Source organism: Typopeltis vanoorti, chromosome 12 (genome assembly GCF_054136105.1).
Source record: "Typopeltis vanoorti isolate ZY-2024b chromosome 12, IOZ_Tvanoo_1.0, whole genome shotgun sequence".
NCBI classification, from domain to species: domain Eukaryota; kingdom Metazoa; phylum Arthropoda; class Arachnida; order Uropygi; family Thelyphonidae; genus Typopeltis; species Typopeltis vanoorti.
Window position 1 is genome coordinate 78,041,815 of NC_143560.1, and position 23,296 is coordinate 78,065,110.

General features: G+C 36.0%; 1 protein-coding gene across 3 annotated transcripts in view; it reads right to left on the reverse strand.

Annotated features, from left to right (window-relative positions):
- The window catches only part of LOC150100911 (protein VAC14 homolog), a 315,351-nt gene that overhangs the window by 197,539 nt on the left and 94,516 nt on the right, over window positions 1–23,296 (reverse strand). For all 3 annotated transcript variants that reach the window (XR_016549127.1, XM_090401162.1, XM_090401163.1), the window contains exons 4-5: window positions 20,060–20,122; window positions 4,148–4,255 (exon numbers count right to left, since the gene is read on the reverse strand). Coding sequence is in view for 2 of the 3 variants with exons in the window: in XM_090401162.1 (XP_090257288.1) it covers window positions 4,148–4,255; window positions 20,060–20,122 (171 nt within the window). In the remaining variant the exon portion in view is untranslated. The remainder of the gene's footprint in view (window positions 1–4,147; window positions 4,256–20,059; window positions 20,123–23,296) is intronic.

Sequence of the window (23,296 nt, forward strand, 5' to 3'; positions counted from 1 at the left end):
TACACAAATTTGCTGGAGGATGCAGAACAGAAAGGGATGCCAGACATTATCAAATGTTTGAGTAAGGTCTACTGATAGCACTGCTATCTACTACTTTTTCGTGTTAACCAAGCAGATTAGATCACATAGCAGAAATAGATTAAATTCTGCTACTCGTCCTGGACTCTATACACCTGTGTGCTTTTAATTATGTATCTCATTCCCACTTTGAGCATTTTATTGAAAATGCAGAAAAATGTCTTGTAGTCAGTATTAGATAGAGAAATAAGTCTCCAGCTGCTGATTAAGGTGTGATCTCTATTAGGTTTTGGAATGAGGACAGTATGGCTTGCTACAATTTCACTTGGTATGTGTCCTGATGAGAGAAAGGAATTAAATAGTGTAATTAGCATGAGAAGAATAAAATCCCAGGCCTTGCGATAAAGTTCTATCCCTAGACCTTCAGGTCCTGGGGATTTTCTTGTCTGGCATTCTTTATAGGCTGTGGTAACTTCAGATGCTGTAATGGATCTGTTAAGCACATCTTGGATATGAACAGGAAAGCCATTAATGTTCCAAGAGCTATAATTTCCAACAGTACTATTGTCTTCAAACAGATTTTTATAGTGTTTTTGAAAGGAGTCAAGGATGTCTTGAGTAGTGGACATGTCTTCTCCATCAATGCAGATTTTAGTGATAATCCTTTCTTTGCAAAATTTTATGAATTGTCTATTGAAGAATGCAGCTGAAGGGCTATCTGCTAAGTGCTGCTGTATTCTTATCTTAAAATTTCTTTCTTCTACTTGTTTCTGCCTTTCCACTTCTATCTCTATGTTAATGTTTCTAATGATGTTGCAACATTCTATACCATTACGTTGGTTTGTTACAAACCAGCTTCTCTCTTTATACAGGTCTTTCAACTTTTTCCTTTTGAGGAAAGTCTGTTCCATTCCCCATATTCTACTTTACTCTTGTTTGAATTTTAACCATATATCCCAATTCCAGGTAACATTATTCCAATTTGAACAGAGGATCTGGAATTTGGTTGAAAAGATTAATGGAAAATTTGATGGAAGTCTCCATGGTCCAGAACAGATCTCTACTTTTTCCATGCAGTGGAACATAAGTACAACTGGATTATGATCTGACATGTTGATGTCACAATGTTTTATTCGAATTATCCTATTTATAAGGGAAGAAGAGATATAAATTTGATCAATACGAGTACCAAAACCTTGATTCATGTACATGTATGACTGGAGATTAGGATTGTGAATCCTCCATATGTCCACTAGTGGAGCATTCGAGACATGTTTTTAACTGTGCATATCCCGCTTTTCCACTCCTGGGATGTCCTCCTATTTTGTCTAATGTGGAGTTTTTCAATACATTTCCAGTCTCCAACTTCTATGATGTAGTTGGCACTTTATAAATAGAGCTCCAATTCATGGAATTTTCGTCTAACTATTCCATTGGATGGAGCATAAACATTTATAAACCTTATTATACATCCACAGTATTTCCAGTGTATTGTCAAGATTCACCCTTCTACATCCATTTGGATATTACAGAATGACCCAAGGAAGGAGAGCAAGAATAAAAACTCCTACTCCAGCCCTGTTAAATCTTCAAAAGCTCCAATAAGAAAGTGGATAGATATCTGTTAAACTTTTTATATCTTTACTAGGGGTTAAGGGGCTACCCTTCACTCAGGGTAGCCCCTGAGTTTCAAAACGTTTCAAAAAACGTGACATACAAAGGCTTATCATAAGTTTCCATATAGTTTCTTGTTTAATTTGCCTGTGGAATACTCGTACATTTAATGAGGCAATGCAGAAAGGAGATTATGATTAATGAAGTGTTACTGGTAAGTTTTAACTTCTAAATTTTGAATGAACCCAATGAGATCTTCAATCTGTGAAGGAGCAATTGTTAGCCTGATTCTTGTAAACTGTTTTCTAGTTGCATTCCATTATTTCAATTTCATGCCTATCAATTCTTGATTTGGAAGCTAGTTATTTTCTTTTCATGTAGATGATAATTGTACTGAGAAAACTTTGAATCAGAAACTTTATTATATTTTCTTTAATTGTATCTCTTGCTTTCCCTTTATTAGCATGAGTTGATTCTTCATAAAGAGTTTTAATTTGATGATCCACAGCCTTCACCATCTTTACATTATTGAGGTCTCATCAGTGGGAGCCAGATCCAGAGGTCATACTAAGGTTGAAGTAATGCAGAAGTCATATTTTCATGTACGAGTAGCCAAAAGATGTTGCACCTTATTATTAAAATACTCTGGATTAGAGACAGCTGTTGGAAGATTTTCCACTTGGTTATCTCATTTCATCTTACTTTTCCCCTCTTTTTACCTTGCGGTGTCGAGGGTTAATTAATCATCGGACCTCAAACCGTTCACAGGATAAGGTGGTCAGTCCTACGCCCCAGTGTATCCTATGTCCGTAGTGTTGAGTTCTCAAGGCTGGTTTGCCTGCTTTGTGGGATGAAAAATCCCAGGATAAACTGGAGAAAAATTCTTACTGTCCATGCCCAAGACCAGCTAACTTGGCTATGGCTGAGGAAGATCCTTCAGCTCCTCATGTCACCGACGGGAATCGAACTTAGGACACTCCTTCCACTTGGTTATACTATAAATTAAAGATACCAAGAAATTACATACTAACCAGAGTATTTTAATATGAAAATATGACTTCTGTATTACTTCAACCTTAGTATCACCTCTGGGTCTGCCTCCCACTGATGAGACCTCAATAAAGGTCAAACTGTTCTGGGTAATGACCCTTCCCATACTGCATAGCATTATACATGTCCATAAGGATATGTGCTTTGCATAATGGGATATTAAGGTAAGTGATGTGAAGTCATTAGCTTCTATATATGAGTTGCCCCAGTAATGAAAATACTTCAGGCATAAACTTTGTTTGCTTACACTTAGATAAAGGATATAATTATACCAAGTATATAATTTCTTGATATCTTTAATTTATAGCATAACCAAGTGGAAAAACTTCCAAGAACTATCTCTAGATGCAAGACTGTAGACAGGATTATCTGTCAAATACGGGTAGATAAGAAACCTAGTTGCTTAGTCATGAAAAGTCATTGTGCTTAATACTTTAAGGGGAAGATGAGATATTAGTCATACTGTAAAGATGAAATAAAGTTAAATGCCATCTTAAACTTTTTGGACTTGGCTATATGAGTGCAATAAAACAAGTGAGAGCAGGAATTTTTTAGAGTGAAAAAAATTCATAGATTTTTGAAAATTTCTAGGGAGAAGGGATGTTATATAGCTTTTTAATATCCAGTGTCAACCAGAGTAAGAAAGTCTAAATGGTGTTAAGCTATTATAATAGCCTACACAGCTCTTGCAAGTAGACTTCCAGAAACAATACTGATAGCAGATACAAATCTCATTTATCAATGTTTGTAATTTGATAAAATGGAATGGAGTATTTCAGTGAATTCACAAGTCTTGTTTTTTCACCAGTATAGCCACTCTGAGCTTGCAGACCATGCTCTGGATACACGCCACAGAATACGGTGGAAAAAGGCCACAGCAAGCATAAATTTGAAACACTATTCATAGAAACAGCCTCAGCCCTAAAAAAAATGCCAAACCTCAACAAATTTGGATGCATGAGACTGCCCCAAATTTGGGAGACGTACATCTTGAGAACTTCAGCCCAACAGCCATGAATACCTAATATAGCCCTCTAGGGGGCACCATCAGGACTTTAGGAAAAACAGTAGTTTCCTCGCTTCAACCTCCTTTGCTGTTTTTAGTGCCTGCATGCACATGTCTTAATCTTATGTTCCCATGAAGATGGCAACGTGAAATTGCCAAAATATAGGAAGTATATATTAAAGTTTATTTTAATTTATATTCCAGTATACGTTGTGAATTCCTTAAGTTATTTAGTAGTCAAGTGAATTCACAATGAGTAGTAATTAAGAATTTTGTTGGCTGCAAGAAGAGAAAAAAAACAAATAGGACAGATAAAGAAAAATAAATAAATAAAAAAAATAAAATAAAAAAAATAAATGAACTGAATTTCTTAAAATGCCAATTTATAAACCACAACTTTGCAAAACTAGTGTCTATAAAACTACAAGACCAATAAAAATATATTTTATATTTACTTACCCAAGATACCACAAACTGACGTGCAAAGGTATTCCTAGTATAAATCCTTTCACGTAGCAAAGGCATGAATGCAACTAAATCAAAGGCTGAACTTTCTGTTACGATGTCCTGCGTATGAAAAAGTAACATCAATATTTGGTATTAAAAATGACATTTTTTTTTATTTAACTCCTACCACTAATAACCCATCCATGGTATTAATCTATAGGTTTACTAGCTTTTGAGCTCTTGAAAACCTATAGTATGTTTCAAAATTGGATACTGTGAGTAAGCATATTCATAATAAACTATAGAACAATGCATATGGAAAAACTTGATGTTATTTAATTAAATTTCCGTGTATGTTTCAGAGGCATCTTCAGCACAAAAATGGAAGTAATTAATAACAGAAATTCTAAAAAGTGCCACCTTGGTATCTAGTGTAAGATAACAAAAAATAGTCAATTTCCTAAATAATAATAAAAAAAAATATAATTTAGGAAAGATCAGCTGATTTAAAAATTACGATTTCCTATACAGGAAATACATGCAGACCATTGGATCTATTTAGAATTCTTGTGTTATTCCAGTGAACTCTATGATTGGTTATGATGGCATGTTCAGCAAGTCGAGACCATTGAAGGTTCATGATATTTGATATATGACATGTTCTTCACGACGAATAAAAGCAGATATTCCAGTTTGTTCAAAATAAGCCACAAGAACAAGGAATCTGATAAACACCCAGAAAGAGGAGGATGCAGTGGTGTAGCTAGAGCTTTTGCCACCCCTCTCAATACACACCAAAAATACTACAAAAAGTCAAACCATGTAAAGGGAAATAAATTAAAACACTATGTTTTTTTTTAAAGTAAAACCTTAATTTCAACAATCTAAAATGTTATTTTTCTTGCTTTTCTGTTAGCAAAATCGATGATATTTTCGAAGTCTATTTCATAGTATTTTAGGTAATTCTTAATCAATTTTATTTAGAAAAATTCCTCTCACAACTAGCAACACTCACAGCAATTGTGAGGAAAATTCGCAGTAGTATTACAATATTTGGAAATGAGTTCTCGAGACTGTATTTTAGAATTAACTGCAAAAGTTCAAAAAAGGTTCAAAGTGCCGTCTGGGGTGGACTGCTCCCTCCGCTCCTCCCTAGCTATGCCTCTGGGAGGATGCTTGTCCTTAGGAGATGCAAGAAAAATGGAGATTTTTCTGACAGGATGAAAGACAGCAAAAATGCTCAGTGGTTATAAATGTTTCATTATACAATCAAAAATACATTTCACATAAGGGAGAGGGACACGAGTTATTCCCTCTTGAGCAGAAGAAGCAGAGATCCTATGGGATCCTAGGGTCTTGATAGTTCCAATTTTTTTATTAATAGGATGATGGTGTAATTTGCATGATATAAGGACATGTATGAGTCTTTTTTCAAATAAAAACCTGAAAATTATAGGTTGCAATCCAGCTGATGAAGAATAAATAGATCCAAAAAAGCTATTTGATTATCCTCTTCTTTGTGAGGTGAACTGAATTCTGAGATGAAATACATTTATTTTAGATAGAAACTGCTGTAACTCAGAAGAAGAATTTCCATACTGGAAAAAATCATCTACACATATATAATATCAATTGTACGAGGGCTGTTCAATAAGTAATAAGACTAATTTTACTGTCGCGAAACCAATCAACACAATATTAATTTCTGTGGAATAAAGAAATGTTGCTGTCTGTATTAACAAAAGAGGTTGATAGATGGCGTATACGGGCTGATGTGCCAGAATGTCACGTGACTAAACGCAAGCTTGTTTCGGCATGCCTACGACCCGCGACCAGTCGTCGAAATGGAAGCGTCCTTGGAACAGCGTTATGCGATTAAATTTTGTGTGCGTCTGCAAAAATTGGCATCGGACACTTTTAACATGATATGCGAAGCTTTCCACGATGAAGCAATGTCGAGGGCAAGTGTTTTTCGCTGGCATAAAACTTTTAAGGAAGGAAGGCAAAATGTGGAAGATCTTGAACGTGAGGGAAGACCTTCAATGTCCATCACAGAGACAATGATCAACACAGCAGCAATTATCATCAAGGAGGATCGCAGAATTACAGTACGCCAGTTGCATGTTGTCCTGAATATTTCTGTGGGAAGTGTTCACTCAATCATGGCTGAACATTTGGGACTGAAACGTGTCTGCACCCGATGGATTCCCAAACTCTTGACAATGGAGCAAATGCAGCATTGAGTGGATGTGTGCACAGAATGGAAAGAAAGACTGGAACAAGAAGGCGACAACTTCTTAAAAAACATCATTACAGCATATGAAGCTTGGTTGTATCACTATGACCTTACAATGAAACAACAAAGCAGTGAATGGAAGCATCCGTCTTCGCCTACCCCCAAGAAAGCAAAAACTGTAAAATCGGCTGGTAAAGTTATGACTATAATGTTTTGTGACTACAAAGGCATTGTTTACCAACACGCTGTAGAACTTGGGAATACTGTAAACGGCTCATACTATGCGGATGTTTTACGGACAATGTTACAGCACGTCAAAAGGAAGCGTCCATTGCTGAAGAATGGCTTCTTATTGCACCACGATAATGCAAGGCCACATATTGCTGGTTGTGTAGTGGACGTTTTGCAGAAGATATCCTACCACACCCTCCATACAGTCCTGATCTTGCACCGTGTGATTTCTGGCTGTTTCCTCAGCTCAAGAAACCACTAAGAGGCTGCCATTTCGAAAGCAACAAAGTATGTGTAAAAGTTGTGGAGGCGGTTTTGAAAGAACTCTCAAAAAACGGACTTTCACATGTGTTTAAGAAGTGAACGCAACGTTGGGGTAAATGCATCGCGTCTCACAGTAGTTACTTCGAAAAAGACCATGTAAATGATGACGATTAAAGGTAATCTGTTTTCTGTATAAATATAGTCTTATAACTTATTGAACAGCCTACATATATTTGGTTTAATCCTTTATCCAAATGTAAGCAAACAAAGTTTGTGCTTTTTTTTCAGGATGGGGAAACTCATGGTAAAGGTGGTATAAGTTCTGATTACTTGCCTTAGTATCCCATAATGCAAAGCACATATCCTTATGGGTATGTATAATGCTATTCATTATGGAAAGGGTCATTACCTAGACCGGCTTCGACCTTTATTGAGGTCTCGTCAGTGGGAGCTAGACCCAGAGATGGTGATACTAAGGTGGAAGTAATGCAGAAGTAATATCAACATATACAAGTTGCCAAAAGATAAGTTTATGTAAAGAAATTAGAAATATACACACGTTTGCACAAGAATAATGTTTAATTTGCCAAATATTTCAGTCTGAATATTACAGACCATCTTCAGTGGCTACATAGGAATAGTTTTAAAAAACAAAGTGGAATACAAACAATTGATCATTCACACATAGAACGAGGCGCGTGATGTCGTATCGCTAAGTATTAGAAGAGTAAACATTTTAAAGTCATAATTAAAGATATTAATTCAGAAATTCATATAATAATCTTAAATAACATTAAACGAATATAGGAAATTTACAAAAAAAAAAAAAAATTAATGTGTTATCCTGATTAAACTTTCCCAAATTTTTGATATAGATATGCAGTTATTACGATTCAAGTTAGGACGTTGAAGTAAGGCCTCCACACTTTCTTTAAATAAACGTTCAAATTTGTAGCGACATCTGTGTAGGAGGAGAGTCTTGGACCAAAGGATGTTGTGGCGTGTTTCTAATCCATGCTGAGCTAATCCAGATTTCTCAGGTTTGTTGTGTCGAATTGATGACTGATGCTCTTGAATTCTTTTTTCTATAGAACGTCCAGTTTGTCCAAAGTAGGAAAGATTACAATTACAAGGAACTTGATACACACCAGGTAGAGACAAGGTTGAGCGTTTATCTTTAGATGAAGGAAAATGGGTGGATAATTTGTTAATAGGTGTATAAGTGGCTGTTAAATCATATTTCTTCAGAATTTCAATTTCTTCAATTAAAAAATCTAAAAGTTTATGGAAGTTTTTTCACTTGACTATGCTACTAATTGTATATTTGATTTAATCCCTTATCCAACTGTAAGCAAACAAAGTTTGCACCTGAAGTATTTTCAGGACTGGGGCAACTTGTGATAAAGTTGGTATAAGTTCTGATCACTAACTTCCATCAACTATCTCTAATCCAGAGAATTTTAATAATAAGGTGTTGACACTTTTTGGCAACTGGTATATGGTGATATGACTTCTGCATTACTTCTACCTTAGTATCACCATCTCTGGGTCTGGCTCCCACTGACGAGACCTCAATAAAGGTCGAAACCAGTCTGAGTAGTGACCCTTTCCATAATGAATAGCATTATACATACCCATAAGGATATGTGCTTTGCATTATGGGATACTAAGGCAAGTGATCAGAACTTATACCACCTTTACCACGAGTTGCCCCAATCCTGAAAATACTTCAGGGGCAAACTTTGTTTGCTTACACTTGGATAAAGGATTAAACCAAATATACAACTGGTAACATAGCCAAGTGAAAAAACTTCCATCACACACACATCAATGTGTAGGTGCATGTGAAATTTTACTGAAGATGCCTATGTCACATAGGCAAAAATTTTACTAATAAACATCAAGTTTTTTCACATGAATTTTTCTGTTTTTTTTTGTAGTTTATTCTTAATTAAACCTACAGTATATCAATACCATAAATAGGTTAAGGATTTCTTAGAGGATTTTTAAATTTTCATTAATTTTATATAATTTATTTACATAATCTGAACACCCTGCTCTAGAGACTAAAGATGGAACTTTTTCAAGCCATATCAGATGTCCAATAAGCAGGGCAGAGGTCTCACATCTGATGATGAAATTAATCATCCACCTAAAGACAATCACAGCAATCCTTGGCCAAGACACAGGGTTCAAAGCTTCAGCCTGTTGGTTGGGGAGCAGATGCACTAACCATTCAGCCAACTATGCCAGCAAAAAGTAATATAATGTTTAAGAAACGATAAATAATGAAAAAAAAAAAAAGTGAACAATTTTGATGAACTTTCTTTTCTCCTTATATTTTTCTTTCTTTTTCTCTCTTCTCTCTCTCTCTCTCATTTCTTTATTATGTATGTGCAAACAGGCAGACAAAGGGGTGAGGGAGATTATTAATTTTTAATATTACATACAGCATTTTTCATACAATGAAAAATGAAATGCAGTAGTATTTCACCACTATGTATAATATGCTGTACACGCCTATTTTAGTTCCTATAAGAAGTCTGTTAGCTAACAAATTTTAGAATGGATGAAAAGTTCTCTACTCTAAGAAATGGATCTCAAAAGAAAAATTCATAGCTTCCTTATTTCATATGAATAATAATAAAAATACTTGTTATTAGTATTCACAAATATTTTTTCCCTAGGTTTCCCTGTGAAGTTTTATTTGGAATTAGAACAATGCTGAGTGAGTTTTTTTTTACAGGGTTTTTCCCAAAGAGAGAGAGGTGTGGAATAGCAGCTACAACGAAAAATGTTGATGCTGGTACAATGGCCCCAGAGACACAGTGTGTGTCTCTGGGGCCATTTGTAAGGTGTTCTATGTAAGGTGTTCAAGGGCATGATCCTACACAAATGTAAGGAGTATTCAAAACAATAGAGCTGAGTTTGTTGCATTAATCGAGTCAGTATGCCCAAAGATAATTGGAATAAGTGAAACTTGGTTGTCTGAGGAGAATGTGATGTCAGGAACAGAAACGGAAGGATATATAATTTTCTGGAAGGATAGGAATGTAAAAAGAGTAGGAGAAGCGCTGTTAATGACTGCAGAGGAACTGTGTCCACAAAGTGGGGAAGTTGATAGTACATGTATAGATTTTGAATCTGTGTGGTGTGAAGTTGAAATTAACAGGCTAGTATATCTGATAGGATACTGTTATAGGTCAGGGATGTAGAGAATACGGACTGTGAAATGTGTAGGCAAATTGGTTGGGCATGTAAAAAGAAGGTGATCAAGATGGAGACTTTTGATTACAAGAAAACAGAATGGAAGGAGGAAATAGTGTATGGGAATAAGAAGAGTGAGTTTATTGAATTTCTGAGAGATAAATATCTTAGGTAACATGTGACTGAAGCAACTAGAGGCCTTAATGTTTTGGATTTGGCAATAACTTCACTAGATGTAATTGTTGATGAGATATTAACACTGCCACCAGTTGGTGAGAGAGTGATCATGAGGTACTTGTTTAGGAAGTGGTGACATAAGAAAAGATTACTGCCAAAAATGGATAAATGTGGAAATATAAAGCAGGTGATTATGGGAAGCTCTGTAAAGAGTCAATTAGCATCAGTACATTCATTGAGTAGATGAGCTGAGCAGAAAAGATGTTGACAGTGCAACATCTTTTCTGCACAACAGTGCAGAAATTCATAAGGCAGTATCTGACACAAGCAATGTATAACTGCTTACCAAAGGTTAAGTGAGTAAACACAGTGAGTGAAATGGATGAACAATGAAATCAAGCAAGTTATATTGGAAAAGAAAATGCTATGGAGGAGGCACAAGACAGTTGGTGGTGTTCAGATCCATGAAGAGTATAAAGTGCAGCTAGGAAGATGTCAAGCATGGTAAAGAAGGAAAAGGTGCAGCATGAGAGGAGATTGGCTGGTCAGGCAAAGGTTAATTCAAGGGAGATTCCCTTGAATTATATGACCAAGCTTGTTGACACTTGTTTGGTCTCTCTAGCAAAGGAATACCAGATTCTCTATCCATAAGCATACTGATAGTACTAACACATGATAACAGTACATTAAGTTTGTGGATGAGATTCACATTAAATTCAGTCTCGTAAAAGAACATATACAAAGAGACTTATTCTTTAAAATGTTGATAATTATACAGCTTATGGAAAAAACATTTGAATTAACTGCTATTAAAAAGTCCTTGAAAATATTAGAGATAAAATACTCTGTAGTTTATCTACTCTGATGACAACACCCAGACATCTTAACCAGCTCTCCCTTCATATATACCACTGATGCTTGTTATTCTCTTGACATGTCTGACCATAACCTTCTTCATGTTTGCTGTTCTACCGATTGTCTCCCTTACAATCAAACCCAGCCCCAACCTATACCACTACAATAGTTCCAACTGGGATGACCATTGGGATTTCTATGCCTCATTTCCATGGCCTGATTACTTCTGATCTCAGCACTTGCTGTTATCTAATATTCAAAATCATTCTTACAGGGATGAGTGCTTTTATTACCTTTAACACTCAAAATCCTCAACTCTTATCCAAGCCCAGGTTCTCCAACAAATGTGCCAAAGCAGTCCAAGCTCAAAACTTAGCAAACATCCACTGCCTCAAGTCAAAAACTCTACCCTATCACTAAGCTTACACTATATCCCATAAAAAAAACATTAACAAACACAAAGCAGATCAATTTTGCAAGGACCCAATGCACTAAACTTGACTCCTACTCAAATGGCAGATAGTGCGATATTAACATGCCATGTCAAAGTTGTGAGATGCAACTTCTGTCTTTCCATGTTTCCACCTGATAGTACAATGGTAACATCTCCTGAAGACAAATGCCCTCTTGACATCGGTCTTTTCCTCTAACTCTTGTTTAGGCAAAAATCTCTTGCCATTTTCCCACAAACTATAGACAGTGCCTCCTATGCAACTTTTGTCAGAAGAACAAGATAAAAAAAGTACTCAATAGTTTTAATACTGGCAAGCCTCCTGACCCTGAGGGTATATCTCCAGTTTTACTAAAATCTTGTGCTCCAGAACTAACATCCATCTTGTAGCAACTCTTAAAGCTGTCATACTCATCTGGTATCTAACCAACAGCTAGGAAGCAAACATTCATCCAACTTCTCAAAAAGAAAAAAAAGTGAACCACCAAACCATTTCCCTACTGTTATCACTTCATTACTTTTGAAAATAATGGAAAAGTCATCAAGCCAACTGAATCCTAATGCAAGACTCATTAATTAAATTAGCATCACCAATATGAATTACACCACTCTCTATCTCCACAGCAATCTGATAGTTAACATTATCCACCTCCGGGCACAAACAATGGAAAATTTTGGTGAAACTCAAGTGGTTGCTTCTATATTTCCAAGGCATTTCGCCAAGTCTGGCATCGTGGCCTTCTGGCCAAGAAACTATCTTATGATCTTTCTCTAACCTTTTATGATCACCAGCTTCCTCTCCCGTCATTCATTGAGGATCACGGTGAATAGTTTATCAGATATTTCCTTTCTTTTAGTGTTACATGGTGATCAGCATTCATTTTCGAAATTATGAATTTTACAACCGTGTTATAACTAACACTTTTTATTATCCCAATGTTTCGATCTTCATATCAAGATCATCATCATCTGGAGCATACACAAATATACAAGACAAGCTGAGTTACATTACAAACCATAAGCTAGAGAAACAATGATTTGATCACATGTTATTCTACTGGCATGACCTCTAGTGGGAAAAAAAATTATTTATAAATTACATCAAGCTAGATTTAATTTAAGATAACACGAATAAACATTTTTTCTTATAGATAGGACATCATTGTTCTTTCAGTAACAATGATGTCCTATTTTTAGTATTGCAATTGTTATTTCTGATTTAGGATCCTGGATTCACTACAGTCCTGTTTATAGTTGTTCATAGAGAGGCAGGTTGCATGGGTCGAATATATGCCTTCCATATGTATAGAATTTATAGGCCTTCATTATTGTTCAGATTGGCGTGCTTGATAATGATCTCGCAGGCTTTCTCAAATTTGCGTTCATACCATGTTTTTGTGTGATGTACACAACTAGTGCTTTTCCAGTCAATTCTATGTAAGGTGTTTAGGGCATGATCAGAAAGGCCAGCTTCACCATAATTATTATATTTAATGTGTCGTTTATGTTCATTTTGTCTGATAGGAACTGTGCATCCTGTTTCTCCTATATATAGTATGTTACAGGTACAATGAATACGGTATACTCCAGGGTGGGCCAGCAGTTGGAGTGGGTCTTTGGATGAGTTGAGTAAGCTTTTTAATTTTGCAGGAGGTTTAAAGGTGGCTTTGAGGTTGTCTGATGTCCCTTTAATGTAGGGAATGGTTATAGTTTTGTTGTAGTTTGGTTTGTCTTTGTTTTTTATTGAGGTCATGTAGAGAATTTTGTTAATTTTGTTTTGGCTGTACCCATTTTTTTGGAAAGTATTGCTGTTCACTTTAAATTCGTCTTTCAGTGCCTGTTCACTGGAGCAGATTTTCAGAGCCCTGTTTTTTAGAGTATTGATGGTAGGAGTTTATGTGTATATATTGGCCAGTATGTGTCGGTTTTCGGTAAACCATGAAGGAAAGATTGCCAGAAAGAAGACGTGTGACAAGTGTATCTAGAAACAGAAGTGTGTTCTGTTTTTCAATCTCAATTGTGAACTGTATGCATTTGTGTTGTTTGTTTAGGTGGCTAAGGAATGTGTCTAGTATCTGGCAACCATGGGACCAGATCGCGAAAACATGGTTAGCAACTTGCTTTAGGTCAGATCGTGAAAACAGGGTGAGCAACTTGCTTTAGGTTCCTCCCCTTTAAAACCCAAAATCTGGCTTAGATACGGTGACGATGTTTTCGCAATCTGGTCCCATGGCTGCCAGACACTAAACACATTCCTTAGCCACCTAAACAAACAACACAAATGCATACAGTTCACAATTGAGATTGAAAAACAGAACACACTTCTGTTTCTAGATACACTTGTCACACATCTTCCTTCTGGCAATCTTTCCGTCACGGTTTACCGAAAACCGACACATACTGGCCAATATAGACACATAAACTCCTACCACCACCACCAAAAAAAAAATAGGTGTCATCAATACTCTAAAAAACAGGGATCTGAAAATCTGCTCCAGTGAACAGGCACTGAAAGACGAATTTAAAGTGATCAGCAATACCTTCCAAAAAAATGGGTACAGCCAAAACAAAATTAACAAAATTCTCTAACGACCTCAATAAAAAATAAAGACAAACCAGACCACAACAAAACTATAACCATTCCCTACATTAAAGGGACATCAGACAACCTCAAAGCCACCTTTAAACCCCCTGCAAAATTAAAAAGCTTACTCAACTCGTCCAAAGACCCACTCCACCTGCTGGCCCACCCTGGAGTATACCGTATTCATTGCACTGTAACATACTATATATAGGAGAAACAGGATACACAATTCCGATCAGACAAAAAGAACATAAACGACACATTAAATATAATAATTATGGTGAAGCTGGTCTTTCTGATCATGCCCTAAACACCTTACATAGAATTGAATACGTGTGTAGAGGCTTAAGTGCTGTGAGGACATCATGTTGGGGGTTTAATGGATTTTTTACAACACTCAAAAAGAATTAAAATAGAATTTAATACTTCCTATATTTCGTCCTAGTCACTAGGACATCTACGGGGATTACAAAAACAATTAACGTAACATATACACAAATAACACACAATACTAAGCCCAACCACGTGGGTGACACTAAAGTCCTATCTAGATAGAGCGCTCTCTAAGGGTAGTAGTAGGTGGCCTGGAATGTAAGGTGGGAACTCTGGTGATGAGTGTTTCCCAAATCTTCGAAAGCTTAATGCAACCATATTTATTGAGATTTGGTTGGTTTTTGAGAGCTGCTGCAGCTTCTAAGAAAAGTCTCTCTTTCTTGAATTTGCTGTGGTGGAGCATGGTGGTTTTCTTCTATGATACCCTGTGGGTGGTGTCCAAAACATGGTCAGCCAAGCTTGAATGGCCATAGTTGTGTTTGAAGATGTAAGACTTGAGTTCCTCTAGACGGATGGATGCTGATCTGCCTGTCTGTCCAAAGTACGCCAGCTTACAGGAACAGGGTACTTTGTAAACTCCAGGCAGAGAGAGAGGAGGGAGCTGATCTTTCGTAGAACGGATAAGGGTAGCCAGTTTGCGGTGGGGCTTATATGCTGTGTGTAGATTGTACTGTTTTAGTATCTTGGCTATTTTTTCGGATGTGCCACGGATGTAGGGTATGGTGATGGCATTTTTAAAATCTTGTTGACGAGAAGGACGGGGAATGGGGGAGGAGTTGATTATTTTTTTGATACTGTGATCGCTGTAGCCATTGGAGAGGAATGTGCTGTGTATGTGGTTAAACTCAGTAGTGAGGGCGGTTCCACTGGAACAAAGATTGTGGGCTCTCTTGGTAAGAGTTTTACCCTACATCCGTGGCACATCCGAAAAAATAGCCAAGATACTAAAACAGTACAATCTACACACAGTATATAAGCCCCACCACAAACTGGCTACCCTTATCCGTTCTACGAAAGATCAGCTCCCTCCTCTCTCTCTGCCTGGAGTTTACAAAGTACCCTGTTCCTGTAAGCTGGCGTACTTTGGACAGACAGGCAGATCAGCATCCATCCGTCTAGAGGAACACAAGTCTTACATCTTCAAACACAACTATGGCCATTCAGGCTTGGCTGACCATGTTTTGGACACCACCCACAGGGTATCATGGAAGAAAACCACCATGCTCCACCACAGCAAATTCAAGAAAGAGACACTTTTCTTAGAAGCTGCAGCAGCTCTCAAAAACCAACCAAATCTCAATAAATATGGTTGCATTAAGCTTTCAAAGATTTGGGAAACACTCATCACCAGAGTTCCCACCTTACATTCCAGGCCACCTACTACTACCCTTAGAGAGCGCTCTATCTAGATAGGACTTTAGTGTCACCCACCTGGTTGGGCTTAGTATTGTGTGTTATTTGTGTATATGTTACGTTAATTGTTTTTGTAATCCCCATAGATGTCCTAGTGACTAGGACGAAATATAGGAAGTATTAAATTCTATTTTAATTCTTTTTGAGTGTTGTAAAAAATCCATTAAACCTCCAACATGATACATAGAATTGACTGGAAAAGCACTAGTTGTGTACATCACACAAAAACATGGTATAAACGCAAATTTAAGAAAGCCTGCAAGATCATTATCAAGCATGCCAATCTGAACAATAATGAAGGTCTATAAATCCCATAATTATGGAAGGCATATATTTGACCCACGCAACCTGCCTCTCTAAGAACAACTATAAACAGGACTGTAGTGAATCCAGGATCCTAAATCAGAAATAACAATTGTAATACTAAAAATAGGACATCATCGTTACTGAAAGAACAATGATGTCCTATCTATAAGAAAAAATGTTTATTCGTGTTATCTTAAATTAAATCTAGCTTGATGTAATTTATAAATAATTTTTTTTTCCACTAGAGGTCATGCCAGTAGAATAACATGTGATCAAATCATTGTTTCTGTAGCTTATGGTTTGTAATGTAACTCAGCTTGTCTTGTATATTTGTGTATGCTCCAGATGACGACAATCTTGATATGAAGATCAAAACGTCGGGATAATAAAAAGAGTTAGTTATAACATGGTTGTAAAATCCATAATTTCGAAAATGAATTATCAGATTTTTGTCGTCCATACCAGTATGCACCATGACTGTGCTTTCACTTACACTCTTCTTCCTATACATCAATGATCATTCCAATATCCAATTCTACTGATAGTTTTGCTGATGACAGTGCTCACCATTCCTGTTCTTCATTCACAAGACCTTGTAGTGAACAAGTGACCCAACCTTCAATTCTACAACCAATGTTTTAAATACCGATCTCCTTATCATGCTCAAGTGGGATGAGGATAAACCTGGTGATTTCAGTATCACTAAAACATAATCCTGTTTTATGTCCGAAAAGAAAAAACACCATGCTTCACTCTCCCTAACTTCTAATAATATTCTGCTCATCAACCAGGCTCAACTTTTCTCTACTTGGAATGATTTTCACATTTAGCAGATCCTGTTATAAACATGTTATGTCCACCTCTTCAGCCTCCAAACCTTAGACTTCGCTTTCTGTACAGTAAAACCCCGAAGTTATGCGGTAGGTGGGACTAACAAAAAGCGCGTAAGTCGAATTCGCGTAACTCGGGGTATAATTTTGCATGTAATTTATATATACAAACATACAATTGGGACCAAAGGTTTACAAAAACACCTATATTTTTTAAGAAATATAATCATAATTGTAGTTTTTCGTACATAAAAAAAAGAAAGTTATTTTGATGTTGAATGTTTCATAAAATCGAATAGATTAGTCTGACGGCATAATGTCTTTTTCTTGTCAAGCAAAATTTTTTCATAGCAAGCTAATGATTTTTTTATTCCTTGCCTTGTGGCTACAATTCGTTCCTCGTTAGAATCTATGTCCTCCAAAACCTGTAAACCTTTCTTTTATGATTGTTCTTACTGTGGATTCCTGTAGATCGAACTTCTTTGCTAACTCACAAATTTTCATTCCGGCTTCAAAATCCTTAATAATGTTGAGTTTTGTTTCCAAAGCCAATGTTTTTCTTTTCTTGCTAGCTGTAGAAGAATCGGACTTGCTTCTTTTGGATGACATTATTATTTTTTATGTGATAAAATTTTTATCAAGAACATAACATTAAACAATCAAATGTTTGTAGACTATAAAAAATCGTGTATGAATGGAGACCGCGCGAAACACATCAGTGCTTGTTCACAGCATGTGCGACACTGGTGAATGCGGCCGGTGCCTGAAAGATAGATACGACTAGTTGTGAGGAGTGAAGCGGGATGGGAATACGTACATATAAGAAACCGTGTAACTCTGGATTTGCGTAAGTCAAGGTAGCGTATGTCAGGGTATGACTGTATAATAGTTGTAATTCTTCTAACCAGCTTCTTATAATTTCATGCCTGACACCATCCTTATGCATATGCACATAGTATTCCTTCCACATCTTGTTTTCTTATGAATTTTTTGCTTAATAAGATTACACATCCATTTCATCCTACCCTATTTATTCTTTGAACACTAGGGACACTATCATTTAAACATTATCATTTAAATATTTAAAAATATTTAAATGAAAGAATATCATTTAAACATTTTTTTAAATGCTTCCCATGCTGTCAATATCCTTCCTATCTAACAACCGATACCATGGCAAAGAATCTAGCATATTCCTCAGTCATAATTTCCTGTTTTGCGGCTCAGCATTTAACCTTTTCTGCATGGAACATTCATAAACTTAGCCACTTCATAAGTGAATATTGCATTATCACTGTCACCAACCAGAGGACAACCACTGTCTTTAAATTACATGTTAGTTACGCCTTTAAATGAAACTCCCTCTGACACTATAAACACTCTTCGACCTTGAGTTCCTTCTGTGACATGTTGCTTGAGGAAGTTGTCTTGCAACAGCTCAATAAATTTGGTTTCATTCTTCTCACAAGATTTCTCTACTATCTAATCAATGTTTGGATAGTTAAAAGTCCCCCATTATGATTACTTGTTTCACACTCATCTTTGTTTTTTGTTTATGAATTCTTCATCACTATCAAGCAATCCATTACATCTGTAACAACACTTCACTGTATATTTGTACTTGTTAGACTCCACCTTACTCCAGATGGAGTCTCAACTGGATTTAAGTAATCCAATATCATTAGTAGCACACTTCCTCCTCTACTATAATGTCTATCTTTCCTAAAAATACTGTACCCTTTATGTTTGATATCAGTATGGCTGGCTCAGATAGCTGGTCTCGCTAATACCTACAATCTGAGGTCCCAATCTATTTATCAATGCAACAAACTATCCTTTTGTTTCTAATACTCCTAACATTTGTGTACAGGGATAATAAGCTACCTGTAAGCTTTTTTGTATGCTCTTTCTAGTCTGCATGACACAGCTGGACAACTTTCAAAGGTCTTATCCAGCACCTTATTTATGCAGACATCCTTGCATATGATCAATAAGTCCAAATCAGATGAACACAAAATTGTTTTCACCTCATACTCATTTCCATGATAATGCCCATTCCCATCATTAACACAGTTACATAACATTGTCGCTCTTATACACAGATTCTCACCATTCCTCCCATCATAGTTTCTTTAGCTGGAATGAATGACTTGAAAGTAGAAAAGTATGCATGAGAGAGAGAGAGAGAGAGAGAACATGAAATAATTGCTGGAAGTAGCAAAAGAGGAAGAGTGAGAGAGTTACGATAGTGAGTCTGCTGCCATGGTATGACAGTAGAGCTGAGGAGGAGCATAATAGCGAATGAATTGATGCATATGCTATGCAGGAGTGGTGTGGAGTTTGTGGATGTGCTGAGTGAATTTGATGGGCAAAAGGACTTATACAAGAAGGATTGTTTGCATCTGAATGGCTCTTGTGTTCATAGTCTGAAAAAAGCGTTGTTGAATGAAGTGAAAATGGATGTGCAAAATCATTGAAACTAGAGCTTTGAGGAGGGGGGGGGAAGCTGTTTGGTGGATATGCAGACATCAGTGAGGCAGTTGAGTATAAGTATGCATATAAAATGCCTAAGTTAATATTAATGGTAATGAACCAGAATGGGATAGTTAGTATAAAGCGTCATGATAGTGGTGTGTCTAAGTGACTATTACACTTCATGTACACTAATACCAGGAGCATTTGATACAAGGGGGGAGAATTTTTGGCAATGGTTAGTTCTTATCGGCCAAAGGTTACTGGCATTAGTGAGACTGGTAAGTATGACATACTTAGGAGATTGGATCAGTGCCATGACATGTGGAACTGCAGGGATTGGATGTTGATAGTACATGGGAAGTGGTAAAGGAGTGTTTAAGGGAAGTAATGGGAGACTTAGTCAGGAGAGTAAATCAAGTGGGAGTTAAATGCATGAATATATCTCCATTAAGCTAGAGTTGCAAAAAAAGAAAAAATTTCTCTTTAAATATAACCACATAATAATATATTAAGAAATAAAATGTAAAGTAAGCAAATACCATACAATTTTGTCAATTCTTACCTTCAGTAATCGATCAACTAATTCTGAACCATTTTTAACACTTTGATCAGGATCTGCTGCTGCCTGTATTAGACCAATATCAGAAGATGACATTCAAAAATTTAAATAATTTCAAGACATATATATATATATATATATATATACACTCTCAAAAGAATTACAATGTAAAATTATGTAATGGCAAAAATTAACACAGCAGTTTCCAAAAACTCTTAGAAAAATATAATAAAACTATAAAAAAGTAGAAACAGTTTGCTATAGTGAACTGTACTGTTTCTTAGGTTGTTTACAGGTTTACTATAGTGAACTTTTTAATTGAGGAAGTAATGGTATTCACAGACTGACTTTTTGTGGCCTCCCTACAGAAAGGCCTCTTGGAAGACCTGTAAGCTTTTAGACCAAGTTTCACAAGACAAACTAGCTTCCTTTGTCAATCATATTTAGCATATTTAGCATTATTTCAGTATTAAAAAAAAGCTAAACATCAACTTGGTAAAAGGCTATGGATTTTTATTTTAGAATTTTGAACTTGCATGCAAGTGTGATTCTAATCACAAACCAAACTGAAGACCATTATTCATGAATGAAAGCATAAAAAGTGTAGCAATAAGAGAGAGAGAGAGAAATGAGAGGTAGGCTGAATATTAGAGCTCACCATTGAGATATTTAGGACAGTTTCACAATATGTTTCACTTATTTTGCAAATCCACAATGCCAAATTATATTTGACAATTACAAACTGCCAAAAGTGGAATTATTGTTTAGTTATTAACAATGTAACAAACAGAAAACCTGGGATTTTTATATACATATTTTTTGTGCATTTTATTCCACAAAGAAATAGTAGTTAAAGTCTGAAATGTTATAACAGCCTAGATCAGGGGTCGCCAAACTTCTTTGACCGTCAACCCTTTCAAGAGTTTCTTGACTTTTTATCGACCCCCTCTATTTTACTATTACGTAATTATAATAGGACAAGCAAAAAAGACGCTTATGTGAGTTTTTAGATTGTTTATTTTATAGTTACAGTGTTTATTGTATGTATAATATAGTATATATTATTATATTGGCTTAACGTCAAAGGGATACGTTTTTGTTTTTGACGTCCTTCTTAACATTACATATTTGATAGGAGGGATAAATAATATATAAAATATAAAATTTAATTTAGATAACAAAATAACAATAATACAATCTTCCTTACATATATGAAAATAAGACTTTTATTAACTTAGTATACAATTTACTAACATTGTCAATGTGAAGGGTGTGCTTCGTTGCTGGGCGAGAACTACCGACATCTGTTTATTAATAAATACATTATTTTGGCCTACTTGATTGCTTCCGTAACTATTTTCATGACCTTTCTCCCTCTTACAGGTCCTATTCATGTCACTGTTCCCACGATTCACTCTTAATTGCATTGTCATTCAGGATGGAGGTAATCCAAGTTAACCAAATTAAATATTACCCATAGATTGATGTCTTATATTTTTCTATCGACCCCTGAGCCCGAATCAACCCCTAACAATGTTATATCGACCTCCAGTGGTCGATATCAACCACTCTGGCGACCACTGGCCTAGATTAATGTCATCTCATGAAATATTTGTAAATAATGAACCTATAGCTGTGATCTATCAAATGATAAGAAAAATAACATACACTGGAACTGAATTCTATTTTGTTAGAAGTTAACCAGCACCACCAAAAGTAAGAAAATGTGCCAATGTTAATTGACAGTTGCTGAGTATGCACCAAACTCAAAGAGTCTGCTACTTCCACAACTATTCTCCATGAAAAAGTATTCCCACGAACTACAAACAGATCCCTTCTAAGAGAAGGCCAACATATGTCCTTTCTTTACTATCTATAAAAGGGACACTTTGTTTAAAAAATGCACAGTAACTTTTTCAATGCTAATCTCATCCCAGAAGGGGGTGAAGCCTTAATGGACAGCTATGATAAGACAGCTTGATGAGATTTACAAACAAAGATGCTCTAATTATGGGAGAAAAGGGCATATGATTACCAGCAACAGAAACTAAATATTGGTAAAAGCACTTCCATGGACATTAAAAAAAAAAAAGAACTTGTAAATTAATGAAATATAAATACATGGACAGCCTTAGAAATAAAAACAAAAAACTAACACTTACAAAATACTTTGAATAGGCTGGAAATTTTGGGAAAAGAAAATAACTGTCAGTTTACTCTTAGTAAGTGTGAAGTTATGCACTTTGGCGTGATGAGATTTCCAGCGGCTTATTATATTAGCAAGATCATGCCACAAGAAACTGATGAGGGTAGGGATCTTGACGTAACAGTGGACAGGAATTTAAGTTCAAAGGTCTCACAGCAAAAGTTGCAAATACAACTCAGGATAATTGTAATGTTGAAGCAAGCCTTGATATGTAAGGATAATGAAGTCATTTTGCCTCTTTATAAGGCCTTCATAAGACCACACCTGGATTATTATGGACAGATTTGGTCTCCCGGGTTTCAAGGGGATAAAGAAGCTGTGGAAATGGTGCAAAGAAGAGTTACAAAAATTATATCAGGATTATGGGATTTAGATTATGAGGACAGATTGTGAGCATGTGGATTGCAGATTCTGGTTAATAGGAGAAAGATGGTGATATGATATAATAGAGGTCTATAAACTTTTGAATGGATATTATAGGATATCGTCTGATGAAATTTTTTGTTTATAGTCTAGAAGAAGGTAAGAACTAGGTTTTTCTTTCACAAAGCAGCGAGTGATTGGAAATGTTTGCCTTTAGGGATAGTGAGTGCATCTAGTGTGAATGAATTTAAAGGAAAGCAAGAGAACTGGTTTGGGCGATTTATAACCTCTTGATAAATCCATTAATTCCTGGAGGTCGCAGACAATAATAATTTCTATTTAGATTCGGTCAACATAGCAATTTCTAACAACTCTCTTTGTATAGATGTTCCAGGAGATTATTACTTTTATAAAGAACTTAAATTTTCTTCCAAACAACACTGTCTGGTAGTAATAGAATGTGCTGCAAGTCCCGGCAATCAGTGGCGTAGCTAGAGCTGTTGCCACCCGGAGCAATCCCCGAGTTTGCCGGCCCTCTCAATACACACCAAAAATACTACAAAAAAAAAGTCAAAATGACAATAGGGATATGAAAAAAAAACACCATGTTTATATTTGAAGTAAAACTTTAATTTCAACATTCTAAAATGTTATTTTTCTTGCCTTTCTGT